Raw genomic sequence first — 19,583 nt, forward strand, 5'->3', positions numbered from 1 at the left:
TGAGCCATCATTGAATTTAAAAGACAAAAAGTGATGATGATTACACATTACTCTTGACTGGTAGCATTGATGACTTCTATCACACTTAAAGGTTTTTAAAGAACTTGATAGAGAAGATCTCTTCAGTGTCATAGTAACATTTCAAAAGGTGTGTTCTCTTTCTTTTCAGGACTTCCAACAGTAGTCAGACGTTATCGTCCTGCCATACTATGGAGCCATGCTCATCAGATGAATTTTTCCAAGCCCTTAATCATGCTGAGCAAACATTTAAAAAGATGGAAAACTATTTGAGACATAAACAGTTGTGTGATGTAATTCTAATTGCTGGTGATCGCAGAATTCCAGCTCATAGGTAATTGTTTTCTAAACCTCTGTATGTGAGAAATATTTCCTTACTAATTTAGTTGTGCATGTTGAGATCATTTGTTCCAACTAACTTTTGGGAAGGGGCATCTTTCATGGGATTTCTGCAAAGAAAACAGTGCATGTGAAATTATTATTATTTTTTAAGATTTTATTTATTCATCTGACAGAGATCACAAGTAGGCAGAGAGGCAACCAGTTAGAGAGTTAGGGAAGCAGGCTCCCTGCTAAGCAGAGTCCGATGCAGGGCTCGATCCCAGGATGCTGGCAGAGGTTTTAACACTGAGCCACCCATTAAGTGACCCTCAGGGGTTACTTTGCTTCTGCAAAAACATAGAAACAAAACATACTAGCCTTAGATCGGTCCATATTGTTCGACAAAGATTTTAGCTCCTGTGAGCAGCTTTTCTCCTAAATTCTACCTATTAAATAAATAAACTCAACAGAAATTAAAGCTCTGAGTATTTAGAAGCAAAAAAGCCGGTGAAATGAAATAGCAAAAACAGAAGAGTCTTAAAATAGCAGCACCTATCCCAGCTTCTATTTGCTGACCTCCAAGAAATAGGAAAAGCAGTGATGTTAGGGAACAAAAACATTTGACACAAATGAAGTTCCATTTTTAAATAAGAAAAGAGAGATGTTTAATAAAGAACAATTCATTATGTTTCCTTTGATAATCCCATGTTCAGTTGTTCCATGTTAATCACTGTTATGACTTTTCTTAATGCTTTTAAAAGGTAATTAATACTCTGTCTCAAAGGTTTTCTTAAGCCTTCCAAAGTGGAAGTGAAATCATTAGGAAAAATGGGCTTGGTTTTAGTTTCCAATGATTCAATGGGCATATGTTTATTGAGATGCTACTAGATACTGTAACAAAAAGTCTGTGTTATGAGCATGGGTTTACTAGAAAAGATACTTCAACCTGTGAACCACAGAGATAGCTAAAATTCCATTTTTCCAAAACAGAGCTCATTAGCTTCCCTTCCATGCATGGGTAAACTCTCAGCGTCTCAGTCAGTGCCAAAAACTGCCAACTGGTCTCCCTGCTTTCACTCTTTCCCCCTACTTTCTGTTTGCTGCACAGCTACCTGAGGGATACTTTGAAATGGAACTCAGATCCAGTCACTCCTGTGATCTAACTATTCAGTGACTCCTCATATCACTGTGAAAGCCCAGTGGGCCATGTGATGGCCATTGCCTTCTGACATTCTGTCCTTGTGTACTTTACTTGAGCCACACGGCTCCGGTGATCTTCGTATGTGCCGGGCCTGCTGCTCCTGCCTTTGGGTTTTTGCACTGGCTGTTCCTTCTGCCCAAATGCTGTTCCCACATACCTGTATGACTAATTCTTTGCCCAAATGCCACTTTCCAGTCAGACCACTTATTTAAATCTTTTGCCTACTCCCCGTTTGCCCTTATCCTACTTTTTTCTCTTAGCTGTCCTCACTCTTTAATGTACTCTAGAATTTACTTCTGCTGTTAATTATCTCCCTTCCCTCCAGAATGTAAGACTCCCTGAGAGAAGGGATCTTTTATCTCTTGTTTATACCAATGACTCAAGTGCCTGGTCCTTATTAGGTGTGAATGTCTTTAGTGAGTGAATAAATGGGCAATTCTCAGAAGAAACCTGAATGGCCAATAACCGTTTGAAAAGATCTTCAGTCTCACTAGCAATCAGGGGAATGAAAATTAAAACAACAATAAGATCCCATTTAACACCTTGCTGATGGCCAGAAATTTTAACATCTGACGCTGTTGTGGGAAAATGTTCTCTCATACGGTGCCCAGTGGGGGTCTAACTTGGCACAGCATTTTGGAGAGCTGTCTTGCAAACCTAGGACACGGCAGTGCACTCCTGGAGGGGAGAGGACAATGAAAGCAGAGAAGAATGCGGAGGAAGCTTCAGTAATGATCTGTTTCTGTTTCTTAAAATTAAAAAAAAAGAAATAAAGTGAATCAATATACATGTGCTGATATGGGTAGATCTCCAAGATGTCAAATAATAAAAAAAAAGCACATTTCAAAATAACATATTTATAACCTATTTTTATTTCTCCCATATATCTGTTACTTCTACAATTAAATTTAAAAAGAAAAGCACTTAGGTTATTTCCAAAAGTGATAAACAGAAAGTAACCTTTATAATTTTTTTCCTTTTTCTTTTATATAGTCAGTTTCATGCTGTGGCCTTTAGCTTTTCGTCTGAATGTTATGAAGTGATATTTGAGTAATGAATGGGTAAATCATTTACCTTAGCAGAAAGTGTTCAGTAATGGTAATTTATTATTCCAAGGAAAGAACTAGAGCATAAAGCAATTTGTCAAATTTAAAAGGCATTTCCCGGTACCGCGCACTTTCTGTGGGTAACAAATTAAAAAAAAAAAAAGAAAGAAAGAAAGAAAGAAAGAAAAAAAGAGAGAGAGAAAGCAGCAGCATTTATTAATGACCATCAACTTTAATGCGGTCACTGATTTTTTTTTTCTTCTGGTATGTTCTCAGATTGGTGCTCTCCTCTGTCTCAGATTATTTTGCTGCCATGTTTACTAATGATGTCAGGGAAGCAAGACAAGAAGAAATAAAAATGGAAGGTGTTGAACCGAATTCACTATGGTCCTTGATTCAGTATGCATATACGGGTAATAAAACTGAAAATATAAATCTAAAATTATAATAATCTTAAAATTATGTTGCACTATGAGATTTCAGATTTCTGCTTTTAGGAAAGCCTGGCAAAACTAACAGTGAATCCTGCTGTTGGAATCACCACTGCTGATGATACCTTTATAAAAGGTTAAAAATCTCTATATTAGAATCTTTAAAATGGTGGTCATAATTAAACCTGTGATTGGCATTTTTAATTGTTAGTATATGTGTAATGGTGAGTGCTGTGAAATGTGTAAGCCTAATGATTCACAGACCTGTACCCCTGGGGCAAATAATACATTATATGTTAAAAAAAAATTATTTTTTTACAAGAAAAGTATAATAATTAGATAAATAATGTAATCTTTTTAAGTTATTGCATTTAAAATTTGAGCATTATATTTAATAGGTATGCCACTTAATTAAAGCATCATTTAAAAATTCTGAAAAGAAGCCATTTTTTTTTTATTTTAATAGAAGTCACAAAGAGCTAAAGGGTTTTTTCATAGTTAGTACTTTTCTTTTTTCTCTTTGGACTATCTAAAACCATCTAGAATTCATTTACAGAGCTCTTGTTTAGAATTATTACTGTTAACGCTGATTGTTTTATAAATTATAGTTAATATAGTTCTATGGATAATGGAATTTCTCTTTATCATTTAGGCCGCCTTGAATTAAAAGAAGATAATATTGAGTGCCTGCTGTCTACAGCTTGCCTCCTTCAGCTTTCACAGGTTGTGGAAGCTTGCTGTAAGTTTTTAATGAAGCAGCTTCACCCATCCAACTGTCTTGGAATCCGTTCTTTTGCCGATGCCCAGGGTTGTACAGATTTGCATAAAGTGGCTCACAATTACACCATGGTATGTATTTCCTGAGACGCGGAAGGGCATGTGCTCTTGACCTCATCATTTCTTGTTGCAGACTTACCTACATGGTGCTCTTTTCCCCTGGCTCTGCCACACATCCTGAGGTTCAGGTTCACGGTCTACTGCGTGATATTGTCATGGAGTTACAAGGGGAAACACCAGGTCCTATTTCTCCTGGATATGTGAGTCAAGCCTGAAGTTATTACAGTCGCTAAGAAACAGAGCAGTGGCCTAGGACTGTTCTAATCAAGATTTTCAGATCTGCTGCACTTTCAAGCAGGGTTTCCCCGACATTTTCCTCTGTAGCAGTTGGATGAATTTCAGAATTGCCTGCATACTCACAGATGGAAATTGGTGACGGCGATGGGGTGGGGGGTAATTGGTGCAGTACAGATGATGGTACAGATGGCTTTTTATTAAAGGTAGATCTGATTATATGTAAGAAGCATTTTTAGCTGTGTGGAAAAATGTGGGTATGAATTGTAGCAAATTGTGTGCTCAAGATAAATTACAGAGGAGGTTCTTGTTCAGACACTGGAGGATAATGGATACAGACTGATCTAGGACAGCAAGAAAGGAAGGGCATGTTGAGGGCATATTGTTAGGACCAGGCCTCACAGTCTTCACAGTACCGGGATTTGGAGAAGGGAGGATATTTGGATTTTTAAGGAATGACCATCGTGTCCCACCGTGGTGTTAAGCCTTCATAGCTGGGCCAAGACTGAGAACTGTTGTTTTGTCTCCTGCAATTAGGCCAGTACACCTCCTAAGAGAAGAAAGAATATGCACACACTAGTTACCCATGGTACTGATTTTTATCAACCTGGAGATGTTTTTGTCTACCTTCTCCATCCTTCCATGGAGTTGGCTTGTCTGTGAAAGGATTGACAAATACTTTAGGAATCTTTCACTACAGAAATAGAGACTTTGGAGCAATTATAAGAACAGAGGTTTACGACTATTGGGAAGAATAATTCTACCTACTTCATAAGCTTGATGTGAGGATTAAATGAGTTCATGGGAGTGTAGCACTTAAAATAGTGATTGACCCATAGCATATCCAATCAATAAATGATACCCTTAGCATTGTCCCATCACTGCACGGATTTACTCTGTGCAACACAACAGGGATTGATGGGAGTGAACAAAAGCACTCGGGCCACAGGGCAACCTTTACGATTCGTACTGCCCTCTGCGGTATCGTCACTTCTCAGGAATGTTTCTTGTTTATTTTTATTTTTAAGATTTTTATTTATTTATTTGACAGAGAGAGATCACAAGTAGGCAGAGAGGCAGGCAGAGACAGAGGGGGAAGCAGGCTCCCCGCTAAGCAGAGAGCCCGATGGGGGGTTCATTCCCAGAACCCTGAGATCATGACCTGAGCCGAAGGCAGAGGCGTAACCCTCTGAGCCACCCAGGCGCCCACTGTTTCTTGTTTATAACAGTCATAGAGATTGTGTGACAAGGCAATGCTATACAGACCTTGCATTTTCTGGAAATTGGAAAAATTTTTCCCCCACCTCCGTCTTTTATCGTTTCCTTGCAAATTTCTCATTTTGACCTTAAACCTCAGGTTCAAATAATTTGGGAAGTAAGATAACTATAAATAAAATTGGGTTCCTTTTCTTTCATAATCATTCCATCATTTAAATAGTATCTCTTTCCTAGGAAGGAGTTTGATTCACATGAAAACATTTCTATGCATTTAGGTCAGCCCGTTGTTTATACTAGAGGCACAGTGGCTGCTTAGACATAAATTAAATTTAAATTAGCTCTTTTTTTTTCTTAATTAAAGCTGGCATGCAGTGTTATTTTAGTTTCAGGTATACAACATAGTGACTCAACAATTCTATACATTATGCAGTGCCTACCATGATAAGTGCAGTTACTTTCTGTAACCATACAGAGTTATTACAATATTATCGATTCAGCTCAATGTTTTTAAAGCTATTTTCATAGCCAATTAGTTCGGCACTTTTGTGTTTTTTTTCCCCTCAGGGCTATTATTTGACATTCAGTTTCAACAGAGAGGTGAATTTAATTCTAATAACAGTAAGTGATTTAGAGGCAGACTGTCTGATTTCAATTGTTGCTATGGGAACTCAATGAAAATGTATAGCAAAATTCAATCTTCAATTTAAATAAATCCCTCAGTAATTTCATTTGCTTGAAAGCTAATTCCAAATGGAGAAAGGATGTTTGCTAGCAAGTGTTTGGTAAGGTATAGCTATTTATATCACAAAATAGATTTTGTTTAAGTTTTTATTTTAATGCTAGTTAGTAATACAGTGTTATATTAGTTTCAGGTGTACAATATAGTGACACAACAGTTCCATACGTTACCCTGTGCTCATCACAACGACACAGAATAGATTTAAAATCCGAAGTAAGGGGTGCCTGGGTGGCTCAGTGGGTTAAGCCACTGTCTTCGGCTCAGGTCATGATCTCAGGGTCCTGGGATCGAGCCCCACATTGGGCTCTCTGCTGAAGCAGGGAGTCTGCTTCCCTCTCTTTCTCTCTCTCTGCCTGCCTCTCTGCCTACTTGTGATCTTTCCCTGTCAAATAAATAAATAAAATCTTTTTTAAAAAATCTGAAGTAAGCATCATGCCACATAGTGAATTCAGTTGTCACAATCAGTAAATGGTACACGTGCTAGGAATGTTCATTCCACCTCTAGGAACACAGGTGGGACAGGATGAGGAGTTCTTCCTTGTAATCCGGAAATCTGGAAACTTGTTCTCACTCTGACTGCCACTGAATGTGAGCTGGCACGAGTCTTTTAACCTCTACCAAAACCTAACACTGGGTGTGTCATTACAAGTATTTAATGGCAGCATGGATTTTGTGAAATAAATATAGGCATTTAATTTTAAATTTTTGAATTTTGTTTCTCGACCTAGAAAAAAACACTGAACTTTGCTAAAATACCTGCTATAAAACCAAATAATACTTTTGAAAAGCACTTTGTTTTTAACCTTGAGGTCAGTAGTCTTTCTGTAAGTTGTTGAGCCTCGATTTTTCACTTAAAGTGAATTGTCCTAAAATGGAAGGGGCATGGTTCTGAAATAGAACATCAACAAATAAATAATAATATATATAATAGTCCTTTTCTCCTTGATGAACTAATACCATGGCATTGGTAATGCCATTAATACCATTTGAAAGCAACGCAGAAGTTCTGTCAGTCTGCCTTAAATGCCTTAAATGTTGATTCTCCTGTACTCTACCTTTGAGCAATTAGAAGTGTGTATTAATCTTACCTAACGTTATGTAATAAATCTATTTCCATGTATCTATGTGATCTTTGTTTTTGAAATTTTTAATGCCTGCTTAATAGCCCATTGAATTACAGCCCCCTATAGCTGGACCTTTAGGCTAATTCCCATTTTGTACTATTATAAATAATAATACAGAGAAGCATCATTAGAGAAGCATCAGCTTTCTTTTTCCTCTTGTGAATTATTTATTAAGGCTTAAACTGCTAGTAGGATAACTAGGTTGAGAACTTCAACATTTTTATAGCTCTTACAATGTGTTACCAGCCCGTTTTATAATATCAGTATACGATTGAGTAGAACAGTTTACATGAAGCCAACATCGAGGTTTTATTAAAATATATTTCTGAAAATGATAATCCGTCATTTAAAATAGATACATTTGGGCATCTTTAACAAATCATGATGAATTGAAGCAATTGAATTTAGTTAATTATTCATGCATGGTTTCCTGTTAAGAATTGCTAAGAAAGGAATGTCAACCCAAGATAGATTTTAGATCAGTACCTAATTTGGGTTACTGCAAGCTATATGGAACCTATAATTCTCATTTTAATATAGAAGATGGTTGCTGGTAATCCTTATCTCTGGATCTAATTTCAATGGCCCTACCTATTTCACTAAAACCATGTTTGCTGAGACAGCCCCAGCACACTAGGAAGTGTAAGAAAAACATTAAGGGACAATATGCGTAGCATTTGCATTTATATTATAGCTAAGTAAACAGTCCATGCATTAAGACTTGTAACTTTGCACATCAGATAGTAAATTTCCCATCTCTTCAGGCTGTTCAGCATAATATCCTAGTAAAGGTCATTATCTCCCAGCTGAAGTCATTTCTGTTTCCATTTCAAATTAAAAGGAGCCTGATTCTAGTATGTAGTTGCAACTGAATTATCTTCAGTCCACGGTTCTGGAGTCCCAGTGCCTTCGATGTCAACACTTCTGCTTTGGCTCTTTTTCTCTAAGACCAAAAGGACGTTATACATAAATCAGATTTGTAGTTTTAAAAATAGACCTAAAATCCTGGGTGGTCTCGTGAATTACATTAAAACACTCTTGAAGGCCAATCAGAGCCAGAATAGCCCTAAGGATATGTAGTCTTCCCTGGGCAGTCTGAGAAGGCTTCTGTGGTCCAGGTCGGTCTTGGGAAACCCAGCCACCTAGCAGCCATTTCTGGATAAGAGAAAGAACTTTCCAGCTCACCCAGGGATCTGGCTGGACATAGGCCAAATTCTTCTACAACCACAAATATAACCTAACTTGGATGTTAGACTATCCTGCATCTCAGAGTCTCATTCATTTTTTTCTACTCTCTACCTCTCAAAAGACTTACCAGAACTATTCCCTATCTCGAGTAAAGCAAAGCCTAAGAATCCCAGATCCATGTTTAAAGTGTAGCAAATGGTAGAGGCCCTTGCGTGGCTCAGTCAGTTAAGTAGCCAGTTCTCAATATTGGCTCAGGTCATGATCTCAGGGTCCTGGGATCGAACCCCACATCAGGCTCTCTGCTCCACGGGGAGCCTGCTTCCTCCTCTCTCTCTGCCTATTTCCTCTGCCTACTTGTGATCTCTGTCTGTCAAATAAATAAATAAAAATCTTTTTAAAAAATTATTTAAAATAAATAAATAAATATTTTTAAAACGTAACATGTACCAAATGATAAAATATTTAATTCTACTGCTATGGAGACTTACAGTGTAACAACATAATAGCAGCTTAAATGTTATTTTATATTGTGCTTCTTTCCTGGTAAATAATAATGCTATTGTAGGGAAGCTTTCAAGTATAAACTGTGTTTTGGCATCTAATCCAAAAATGTTTATTTTGTCTTAAACAAACTGATGGACAGAAGGAGCAATATTGTTGAAATGTGCAATTTTTCCCCTCTAGGAACATTTCATGGAAGTAATTCGAAACCAGGAATTTGTATTATTACCAGCCAGTGAAATCGCAAAGCTCTTGGCGAGTGATGACATGAACATTCCTAACGAGGAGACAATACTGAATGCTCTTCTTACTTGGGTCCGTCATGATTTGGAACAGAGACGGAAAGATCTCAGTAAACTTTTGGCTTATATTAGGCTACCTCTTCTCGCGCCGCAGGTAAACTGTTTTTTGATTATTTAAAATCAGTATCCTAATTTCAACAACGTTTGGGTATTGATTTTATACTAATCATGTTAATATTACATGTCTATAGGTTTTATCCCTTTTTTTCCCTTTGGCTCTTCTACCAGATAAGATTCTTTTACATATCCTATGAAGTGTGTAAGTGAAAAGATACTTAACTAGAAAATATTTCTGCTTGTGCTTTTGACCCAGAAGTTCTGGCTGCCTAAATTGCATTATAACGTGATCGCTTAGGGGTTCTTAATTTTATTTGATTCAGTTTACAAACCTATCCTAGCAATTGAAGAATTAGTAAAGCCATGGGTGAAAGTAGCAGTGGACAGAAAATTTAAATTAATTTAGATTAATTCATTTGCTACATGTTTATTAAGTACTCACTGAATGCTGGATTCTGGTGATTTATAAACTGAGGCATGGTAAGTGTTCCAGCTCTGACATCTTAACACTCTGTGTCTTGACATATTCATAAACCCCAGGCTCTTCATCTGTCAGGTGGAGATAATATCCTCTTTGACCATCTCATGATCAAAAGATGAGATTATTATGAAGATGAGAAAAGTGCTCTGTACCATCAAATGTGCTACAAATAATCATGGTAGGATTATCAGCATTGTTTTAGAATTGAAAGCTGCCTGGTTAGTGTATTCAAGCAGTCAGTCTGAACATATTTGCATGCATAATTTCCCCTTTATACAGTTCTAACTGGGCTGAAGAGCATTCCCCCCTTCTCTGCAGTTTTGCCTTCCATGGTGTCAGCCAAGGTCAGGAAGCCGATGGTCCTCCCGACCTCTATTCAGGAGGTCAGTAGGATCCTTCCATACATCACTGGCCTATGTCACTCGCCTCACTTTATCTCATCCCATAGGTGTCTTACCGTCTCAGGTCATCTCAAGAGGAAGGAAAGCACGTACCATACCATTCGATATTTAGAGAGACTGCATTCTCATAACTTCCATTAGTTTCACTCTCCTGTTATTATTTGCTGTTCTCTTACTGTGTCTGACTTTTAACTTAAACTTGATCATAGAGACGTATTAGAGGGAACAAAAACATGGTTTATATGGGGTTCAGTGCTATTTATGGTTTCAGGCATCCATGGAGGGTCGGGAAACATATCCCCGTGGTTTAGGGAGACTACTGATCGATAATTAACTCTGCTGCTTAGCTCGAAGGCTTGAATAGAGCAAGAGGCCTTGAAAGTGAAGAAAGAATGAGCTGTGACTGCTCAGGGCAGATGTTCATTGTTCAAGTGCCATAAATTTTATCTGCTTTGTATTTATCTTGAGGATTATGTATTATTTCCAGCGGTTGTTAGCAGAAGCTACTGTGCGTTCTCTACCTTACAGAGTAAGTGCTGATGCTTTAGAAGAAAGACGTCCGCTTCAGAGGTAGAATGTTATGTGAATTCATAGAAGTGAAACTGTTGCATTAAACTGTTGACAATTCAGGAAGAATAACACTGTAAAACGTTTCCCTTAAAATCAGATTTAAGAAGGTTACGTTTTATGGGTACTTGGCAGATGTTTCTTTCTTATCCTTTTCTAGGTTAAAGCAAATAAAATCTGAAAAATCCTAGTAGACTTTGAAAAGAATCTGTGTGATTAAGTAACGTGATGACTGACTTCAGTCCTGCAGTTTCATATATTTGTGATACTGTATTTGCATGGTTCCGAGAGACGTTCAGCATTTCTGTTATCCAGGATATAGCTAATGATCACAACCATAAGATCTTAGAGTTGAAAGGTGATCATTTAGCCTGTTGTACAAAGGAAGTAACAGACCAAAAAAGTAAAACCATATACTTAAGATCCAAAAACGATTTTCTAAATTTCTGCCTTTCTGCACTGTAGTTTTATTTGCCCTTGTTTCTTGGCTAACCTTGGAGAGCTAGTAAGAGACAGAGGGAGAACTTGAACCCAAGTTAAGTTCTGTGCCTTTTTCACTGAACCAGTCAGCCTCCTGAACATACTCTGTGTAAAATTGCTGGGTCAGGGGAGGTATATTAAGTGGAGGAAGAAATAGATTAAAAAATAAATTTGTGATGACAAAATAATGAGAGGAAGGCTGTGATAGGTATAGGAACATGACATGAAAGTAACTGGAGTAGCCTGCCTGGGCTCATGGTGGGGAAGCTGGGAGAACTTTCTCAAGTGTTCCTCGGTCTCCATCCTGAGTAGCTACCCAGCAAAGGGGCCATGAGAGCCCAGGAGAAACGGGAGGTTGTATCTGGTTATGGAGTCTTGAGCAAATACGTCATACTCTGGAAATTATAGGATAAGGATATAGGAAAAGGATAATAATAAAATTATCCTTTTATTTAGGAAGATTCTCTGCGTTGCGGAGACTGGATTGGAGCGGTCCAGATAGAAATCCATTAGGAAGACTGTTGGATTCAGACAAGTGAATTAGGTGCTCTTGGGCAGTGAGAAATTGCCAGGCTCAAGAGCTATTTAGGAAGTAGAAGAGATGCACCGTCATGACCGATTGGAAGGTGTGGGGTACCAAAATAAGAGGGATCCTGAATGATTCTGATTTGTGCTGTCAAATAAGGCAAAGAATATAGGAGGAAGAGCTCTGTTTCAAGAGGGGAAAAAAATGGAAGAATCATGTTCCCAGAGCTTCTTGGTACCTTTAATCCTCTCGGAGCCTAGGAAGTTTTGAAAATTTCTTGTTTAGGTTGTCACAGCCAAAAGGAAGAGAATGACATGGCCCAAAGAGAACACAAGGGCACCACGGGTAGTAGTAATTAGTGGTAGTTAACCCTGCCTAAATAACTCGGGTGCTCTTAAAAAAAGATTCCATGTTCAAGGAGGAGGAAATTCTAACAGCAGCAGATATGACAGAGAAGACAGTTAAGGACAGAAGATCCCCTGGATTAGCCCATTTATTCTCAAAGTGTGGTTCCCAATTCTAGGATTTGCACCACCTGGAAAGTTATTTAATATACAGATTTTACAGCTATAGGATCTGAGCCTCTGGTGGTGGGGCCTAGCAGATTGGACTTTAATATCCCTGCAAGTGCTGTGAACTTGAACACTGAAAAAAGAAACTGAAATTTAAAAAAAAATAATGTGCCTGTAAGTGGATTTGAAGCACACTCACGTTTGAGTAGTGGGGACCGATGTCTTGTGACTGATGTCACATTCCCTGTATGATTCAAATAAGTCACTTAACCTCTCTGAGCCATGTTTTTCTTTTCTGCAAAGATAATAACATGTTGCACTATTGTGACACTTAGAGATACTAGTAGGAGTGTTTGTTTTTTTCTTTCCTTGCTTTTTTTTCTTTCCTTGGTAAAAGTGAAAGGCAATTTTGCAAAATGATAATTATCAAGTGATGAAGTGTAGAAGTAGACCCAAATCAATAAAACATTGGGTTTTATTCTGAACATTTTTATTGTAAAAGGTAGGAAAATGTGACAATTATTTAAATTGTCCAATGGGTATCAAATAACAAGTGACTAATATGAACTGGCCATCAGGTCCAGTTACCTAAAGAACTTATATTTGTAAATAGGTGAAGGGGATTAGGAATACACCTATTATCACGATGAGCACTGAGTACTGTATAGAATTGTCAAATCACTATATTGTACACCTGAAACTAACATAACACTGAATGTTAAAATTCTGAAAAAATTATAAATAAAAATTTTTTTAAAAATCCACTTTTGCAAAATAGTTCCTTCCTCGGTGAACTTTTACTCTTCTCTGTTAATATGAAACACCATTCAGTCAAGCTATAAAGGATGCAACTTAAATATATAGTAAATCTATTATAGTGTCTCCCACAGTAGATCCTTGAAAAGGCCTGAGAAATAATATATGTAATTATCATCCTCTACCAACTGATCATTTAGTGTGGTTGGTTGTGGTGGCTTTTTTTTTTTTTTTTTTAAACTCTGAATAATCCAGAAGATACATGTTTGTGGTTTTTTTGTTTTACCTTTGAATGCATTACAGGCTTTTCTATTTGATCGAATGTTAAATGTGGATAGGACAGATGTACATTACTTAAAATATTTTGCCACCTAAATTCTTTTTTTTTTTTTAATAAAGATTTTATTTATTTGACAGAGATCACAAGTAGGCAGAGAGGCAGGCAGAGAGAGAGGGAAGCAGGATCCCTGCTGAGCAGAGAGCCCGATTCGATTCAAGGCTGGATCCCAGGACCCTGGGACCATGACCTGAGCCAAAAGCAGAGGCTTTAACCCACTGAGCCACCCAGGCGCCCCACCACCTAAATTCTTAAAGGTCCCAATGGTTAGCTTGTATTTTAACTATCTTGGTCTTCACTATTCTGTGCTTAATTCCCATTACTGTTTTCTACTGAAAGTCAAAAATGTAAAATGAGCCAGGATTTACCTTTACTGTTCTTTTAATGTGCATGTTTTTGATACCAAAACATTTTTAAAGCCTACAGAATTCAGAAATTATTCACATTCTATCTTTTACTTTAAGAAGTATTGGAGGGGGCAGTTTTAGAGAAATAGTCATATGGAGATTAAGTATGTGACTGAAGATAAAAATGTACACATTGAAAATGTTTCTTCTTTATTTAAAAGCCTTCATTTAAGTAATTTGTCATTACCTAATGGCAGAGAAGACATACCGTGTTCATCTAAAAGGCAGAATATCCAAGAGTCTATAATTTTTAGTTCTCTTTCATTGCCTTCTGAATGATTTTCTGAATTATTTCTGGTACTTTCTATTTGATTAATCTGATATGGATTGATGGCTTTATATTCCCTTCTATTACTCTCATCTCTCTACTTAAATATGATTAATCTCATTTATTCATAATGTATAAAGACTGTTAACATGTTTAAGAATATCCTTTACTTCAGGGCGCCTGGGTGGCTCAGTCAGTTAAGTGTCTGCCTTCGGCTCAGGTCATGATCCCGGGGTCCTGGGATCGAGTCCTCCATCAGGCTCCCTTCTCACCGGGGAGTCTGTTTCTCCTTCTGCTCCTCCTCCCATTCATTCTCTTAATCTCTCTCTCTCTCAAATAAATAAATAAGATTTTTTTTAAAAAAGAATCTATTTTACTTCAAATTGCAATAACTATTAAGTCTCCTAAGACTTTAGTTTCTGTAATTTTTCACATTTATTTTTATTTAGAAAGGACTAAAGTAATTAGATATAATGGAAGTAATATAAACATTAAGATCAATCATAATGAGCCAACTCAGTGCATTATTCGGTTACGGTTTCTGTAACAAGTATAACTATACTTTGTGTGCATAGAAAAAATATGGAATAATTAATATCATAATTTATACCCTGGCATAGGTCCTGAGACTTATGTCTTAATTTGGCTTTTTTGCTGTTAACATGCTGCTCTCAGTTTCCAAATGCCACAAACCCTTCTTTATAGCGACTTTTGTTTAGAGACTCTTCCATTGTCAAAATGTGAACATATTCTCAAAATTATTACTCCTTTGCATTTGCCAAGTAAAACTGCATTCCCCACCCATTTAAATGGCTAAAATAGAAGGAGATCATAACAATTGTTCGTGAGAATGTGGGGGAACGGGAACCCTCATATGTTGCCGGTGGGAACATTAAATGATGCAGCTACTTGGGAAACAGTTTGGCAGTTGCTTAAAAAGTTAACATGTATTTACCATATGACCCAGCAATTCTATTTCTAGGTATCTACTCAAGAGAAGTGAAAACATTTATCGACATAAGGACTTGCATGCAAGTGTTCTTAGCAGCTTTATTTGTAATAGCCAAAACGTGGAAATAATCTGTGTCTATCAGCTGTGAACAGATAGACCAAATGTGGTTCCATAAATGGAATATTATTTAGCAATAAAAAGAAATGAATTTGCAAGGAGCCCTTGTGCATTGTGGGAATATAACTTGGCATAGCCGCTGTGGGAAACAGTATGGAGGTTCTTCAAAACATTAAAAATAGAAGTACTGTATGATCCAATAATTCCACTACTGGGTATTTACCCAAAGAAAACCAACACTGATTAAAAAAGATACATACACCTGTTTGTCTTGCAGCATTATTTACAATAACTAAGATAATGATGCAACCCGTGTGTCCATCACTAATGAATGGATAAAGAATATGTGGTGTGTACACACACACACACACACACACACACACACAGAGGAATATTATTCAGCCATAAAAATGGATGAGATCTTGCCATTTGTGCCAACATGGATAGTCCTAGAAGGTATTGTGCTAAGTGAAAGAAGTCAGACGGAGAAAGAAAAATACTGTTGATTTAACTTACATATTGAGTCTAAAAACAAAACAAAAAGAAATAGCCATAAACCCAGAGAACAAACTGGTGGTTGCCAGAGCAGTGGGATGAGGGATGGGCAAAATGGATGAAGGGGAGTGGCAGAGACAGGCTTCTGGAATGGGATAAATAAATCGTGGGTGTAGAAGCATATATGACAGCATAGGGAATATAGTCAGTGTTGTCGTAATAGTGTTGTACAGTGACAGATAGTGTGCGAACACTTGTGGCGAGCATAGCATAACCTGTAGTTGTCGAATCACTATCTTGTACACCTGAAACTAATGGAAACTGGCGTGCCAACTACAACAAAAAAAATGTTTTATAAGAGAAATGAAGTACTGATACATGCTACACATGGATGAACCTCATAAAACACACTAAGGGAAAAAAGCAAGACACAAAAGACCACATGTTGTATGACTTTATAGAAAACATCAAAAAAAAAAGGCTAATGAATATGTATAGACAGATAAACCCATGGAACAGGAGATGGGAACAGAGATCAAACAGCAAAGTGCATGTGAGAGGTAGGTGGGGTGACGAAAATGTCCCAAAGCTCTTTATGGTAATGGTTGCACAACCTGGCGAATTTGCTAAAAACCAATGAATTCTGTACTTCAAATGGCGAATTGGATGATCTGTAAGATATACCTTATATTATCAAATAGGATCCTGCAGTGTATCAAAAAGAATGGTCCACTATGACCAGGAACCTTTTTTTCCAGGAAGAATGATTATCAAGAAATCTGTCAAGATAATTATTATATCAGTAACTTAAAGGAGAAAAAGCCATATGATCATATCATGAGGTGTATAAAAGGCATTTGGGAAAAATGTGTTTTTCACCATTCTTAGTTTAAAACTCTGAAGTAAAAGAGGGAGAAAAGAAAAGAGCCCAAATATAATAAAGATGGGTTATTAAATGCTATAGCAGCTTTCATCCTAGTCGAACACTAAAACCATATCATGTCAAACCAGAAACAGGTACTCTGTGTCATCCTAGTTATTTACCATTGCTTTGTATATTACAGCAATTGTAATAATAAAATAAAAATGAAGCAATTGACATAAACGTTAGAAAGTGATGTCCACTGTCCCTGTTTGGTTGTGATTAAAATTGTATGCCTAATAACTATAGTTTTATAAGGGAATATAGTAAAATAGTAGATTATAAGTTACAACAATCAAAAGATTTTTCTCTCCAGTAAAATATATGCAAAATGAAAATAAAGATCCATTTCCAACAGCAACAAAAATAATAAAATGTTTAAGATCTGTATTAAATGTGTATATTTAATTTTTTAAAAAGGCATATCACCTGTATGAAAAAGGTATACAATAAATAGAAAGGCTGCCTGAAAAAACTTAATATCATAAAATGTAAATTCTTCCAATAATGCAGTTCATATTAGCATTCCAATAGGATCAAGTTGGTGAAGGGGAATTAGATAAATTTATCTTTATATTGTAGGGGAATTAAAGATTCAAAAATAGCCAAGAAATCTATGAAAATGAACAGTAAGGGTAGATTTCTATGAAGAAATCAGAATATGCTGGGATGCCTGGGTGGCTCAATTGGTTAAGCATCTCCCTTCAGGTCAGGTCATGGTACTGAGATTCTGGGATTGAGTCGTACACTGGACTCTTTGCTCAGCGGGGATTCTGCTTCTCACTCTGCCTGCTGCTCTCCCTGCTTATGCTCGCTCTCTCACTCTCTCTGACAAATCTTTTTTAAAAGCAGAATATGTGGGGCGCCTGGGTGGCTCAGTGGGTTAAGCCTCTGCCTTCGGCTCAGGTTATGGTCCTGGGGTCCTGGGATCAAGCCCCACATTGGGCTCTCTGCTGAGTGGGGAGCCTGCTTCCCCCCCTCTCTCTCTGCCTGCCTCTTCGCCTACTTGTGATCTCTGTCTGTTAAATAAATTTTTAAAAAATTAATAAAAAAATAAAAATAAAAAAAACAATATGCTATCAAGACACTAAAAAAATGTGGTATTAGAATAAGAATAGACAGGGGCGCCTGGGTGGTTCAATGGGTTGAAGCCTCTGCCTTCGGCTCAGGTCGTGATTCCAGGGTCCTGGGATCGAGCCCCGCATCGGGCTCTCTGCTCAGCAGGGAGCCCGCTTCCTCCTCTCTCTCTGCCTACTTCTCTGCCTGCTTGTGATCTCTGTCTGTCAAATAAATAAATAAAATCTTAAAAAAAAAAAGAATAAGAATAGACAAAAAGATAAATAGAAAAGAAGAGTCAGAAAACAGGTCTCATATATCCTGAGATGTATTTATGAGAATAATATAACCAAGGTTTGATTCACTTGGAAATGGAGGAGATTGTTTAATAAATGGTACTGGTTCAGAATTCGCGATCTACCTTGAAGGAAATTAAAATATTCCTCAGCTCAGGTGCCTGGGTGGCTCAGTCGGTTGAGTATCTGCCTTGGGCTCAGGTCATGATCTCCGGATCCTGGGACTGAGCCCTGCATAGGGCTCCCTGCTAAGCAGGAAGCCTGCTTCTCCCTCTCCCCTGCTTGTGCTCTCTCTCTCTCTCTCTTGCTCACTCTCTAGTAAATAAATAAAATCTTTCAAAAAATAAAATATTCCTCAGCTCATACGCTATTTAAAAATTAAGTTCACATAGATCAACAGGCTGAATAAAAGAAATACAGCAAAAAGAGGTAGGGAGGGGAAGGAGAAACGAGCACAAAAGGAAAAGAAATTCATTTTTTAATTTTTTTGCTATTTTTAATTTAAAGTCAGTTAATTAACATAATGTATTATTAGTTTCAGAGCTAGAGTTCAGTGATTCATCAGTCTTATTTAATACCCAGTGTTTATTACATCATATGCCCTCCTTAATGTCCATCACCCAGTTACCCCATCCCACCACCCCCTTCCCCTCCAGGAACCCTAGGTTTGTTTCCTATCATTAAGAGTTGCTTATGGTTTGTCTCCCTCTCTGATTTTGTCTTGTTTTATTTTTCCCTCTCTTTCCCTATGATCCTCTGTTTTGTTTCGTAAATTCCTCATATGAAGGAGAGCATATAATAATAGGCTTTCTCTGATTGACTTATTTCTCTTAGCATAACACCCTCTAGTTCCATCCGCATCATTGCAGAAGATAAGACTTCATTTTTTTGATGGCTGAGTAGTATTCCATTGTATTTATATACCACCTCTTCTTTATGCATTCATTTGTTGATGGATATCTGTGCTCTTTCCATTGTTTGGCTATTGTGGACATAGTTGCTATAAACATTGGGATGCAGGTTCCCCTTCAGATCACTACATTTGTAGAGGTAAATATCTAATAGTGCAATTGCTGGGTCAGAGGGTAGCTCTATTTTCAAATTTTGAGGAACCTCCATACTGTTTTCCTGAGTGACTGCACCAACTTGCATTCCCACCAACCATGTAGGAGAGTTCCCCTTTCTCAGCATCTTCACCAACATCTGTCATTTCCTGACTTGTTAATTTTAGCCATTTTGACCAGTGTGTGAGGTGGTATCTTATTGTGGTTTTGCTTTATATTTCCCTGATACGTGATGTTGAGCATTTTTTCATGTGTCTTTTGGCCATTTGTGTGTCGTCTTTGGAGAAATATCTGTTCATGTCTTCTGCCCATTTCTTATTTTTTGTATACATATAAGTTTTTCTTTCTTTAAAATTTTGGGATACGGTTTGTTCTAACAGACCAAAATATACCCTAAATCTAATGTATGGCTTTGTTCTAGTCTCCAGCCTGATCACATTCTCTCCTTTGTTTTTTTTTTTTTCAACCAACTTCTTACCAGATTCCTTTTCTGCCCATTTCTTGATTAGATTATTTGTTCTTTGGATGTTGAGTTTGTGAAGTTCTCTATAGATTTTGGATACCAGCCCTTTATCTGATAAGACAAGAAAATCATCTTTTAAAAGGCAGGGTGGAGGGGCGCCTGGGTGGCTCAGTGGGTTAAAGCCTCTGCCTTCGGCTCGGGTCATGATCTTAGGGTCCTGGGATCGAGCCCCACGTCGGGCTCTCTGCTCAGCGGGGAGCCTGCTT

The 19,583-nt window shown here is 37.5% G+C and overlaps 1 protein-coding gene across 6 annotated transcripts in view; it reads left to right on the plus strand.

Moving 5' to 3' along the window:
- The window catches only part of KLHL5 (kelch like family member 5), an 89,446-nt gene that overhangs the window by 32,875 nt on the left and 36,988 nt on the right, over positions 1 to 19,583 (plus strand). For all 6 annotated transcript variants that reach the window (XM_045076582.1, XM_045076590.1, XM_045076587.1 and 3 more), the window contains 4 exons: positions 170 to 352; positions 2,863 to 2,999; positions 3,670 to 3,866; positions 9,042 to 9,254. In XM_045076582.1, coding sequence (XP_044932517.1) covers positions 170 to 352; positions 2,863 to 2,999; positions 3,670 to 3,866; positions 9,042 to 9,254 — 730 coding nt within the window. The remainder of the gene's footprint in view (positions 1 to 169; positions 353 to 2,862; positions 3,000 to 3,669; positions 3,867 to 9,041; positions 9,255 to 19,583) is intronic.

The sequence above is a fragment of the Mustela putorius genome, unplaced genomic scaffold (assembly GCF_011764305.1).
Source record: "Mustela putorius furo isolate JIRA1106 unplaced genomic scaffold, ASM1176430v1.1 tig00000083_pilon_pilon_pilon, whole genome shotgun sequence".
Taxonomy (NCBI): Eukaryota; Metazoa; Chordata; class Mammalia; order Carnivora; family Mustelidae; genus Mustela; species Mustela putorius.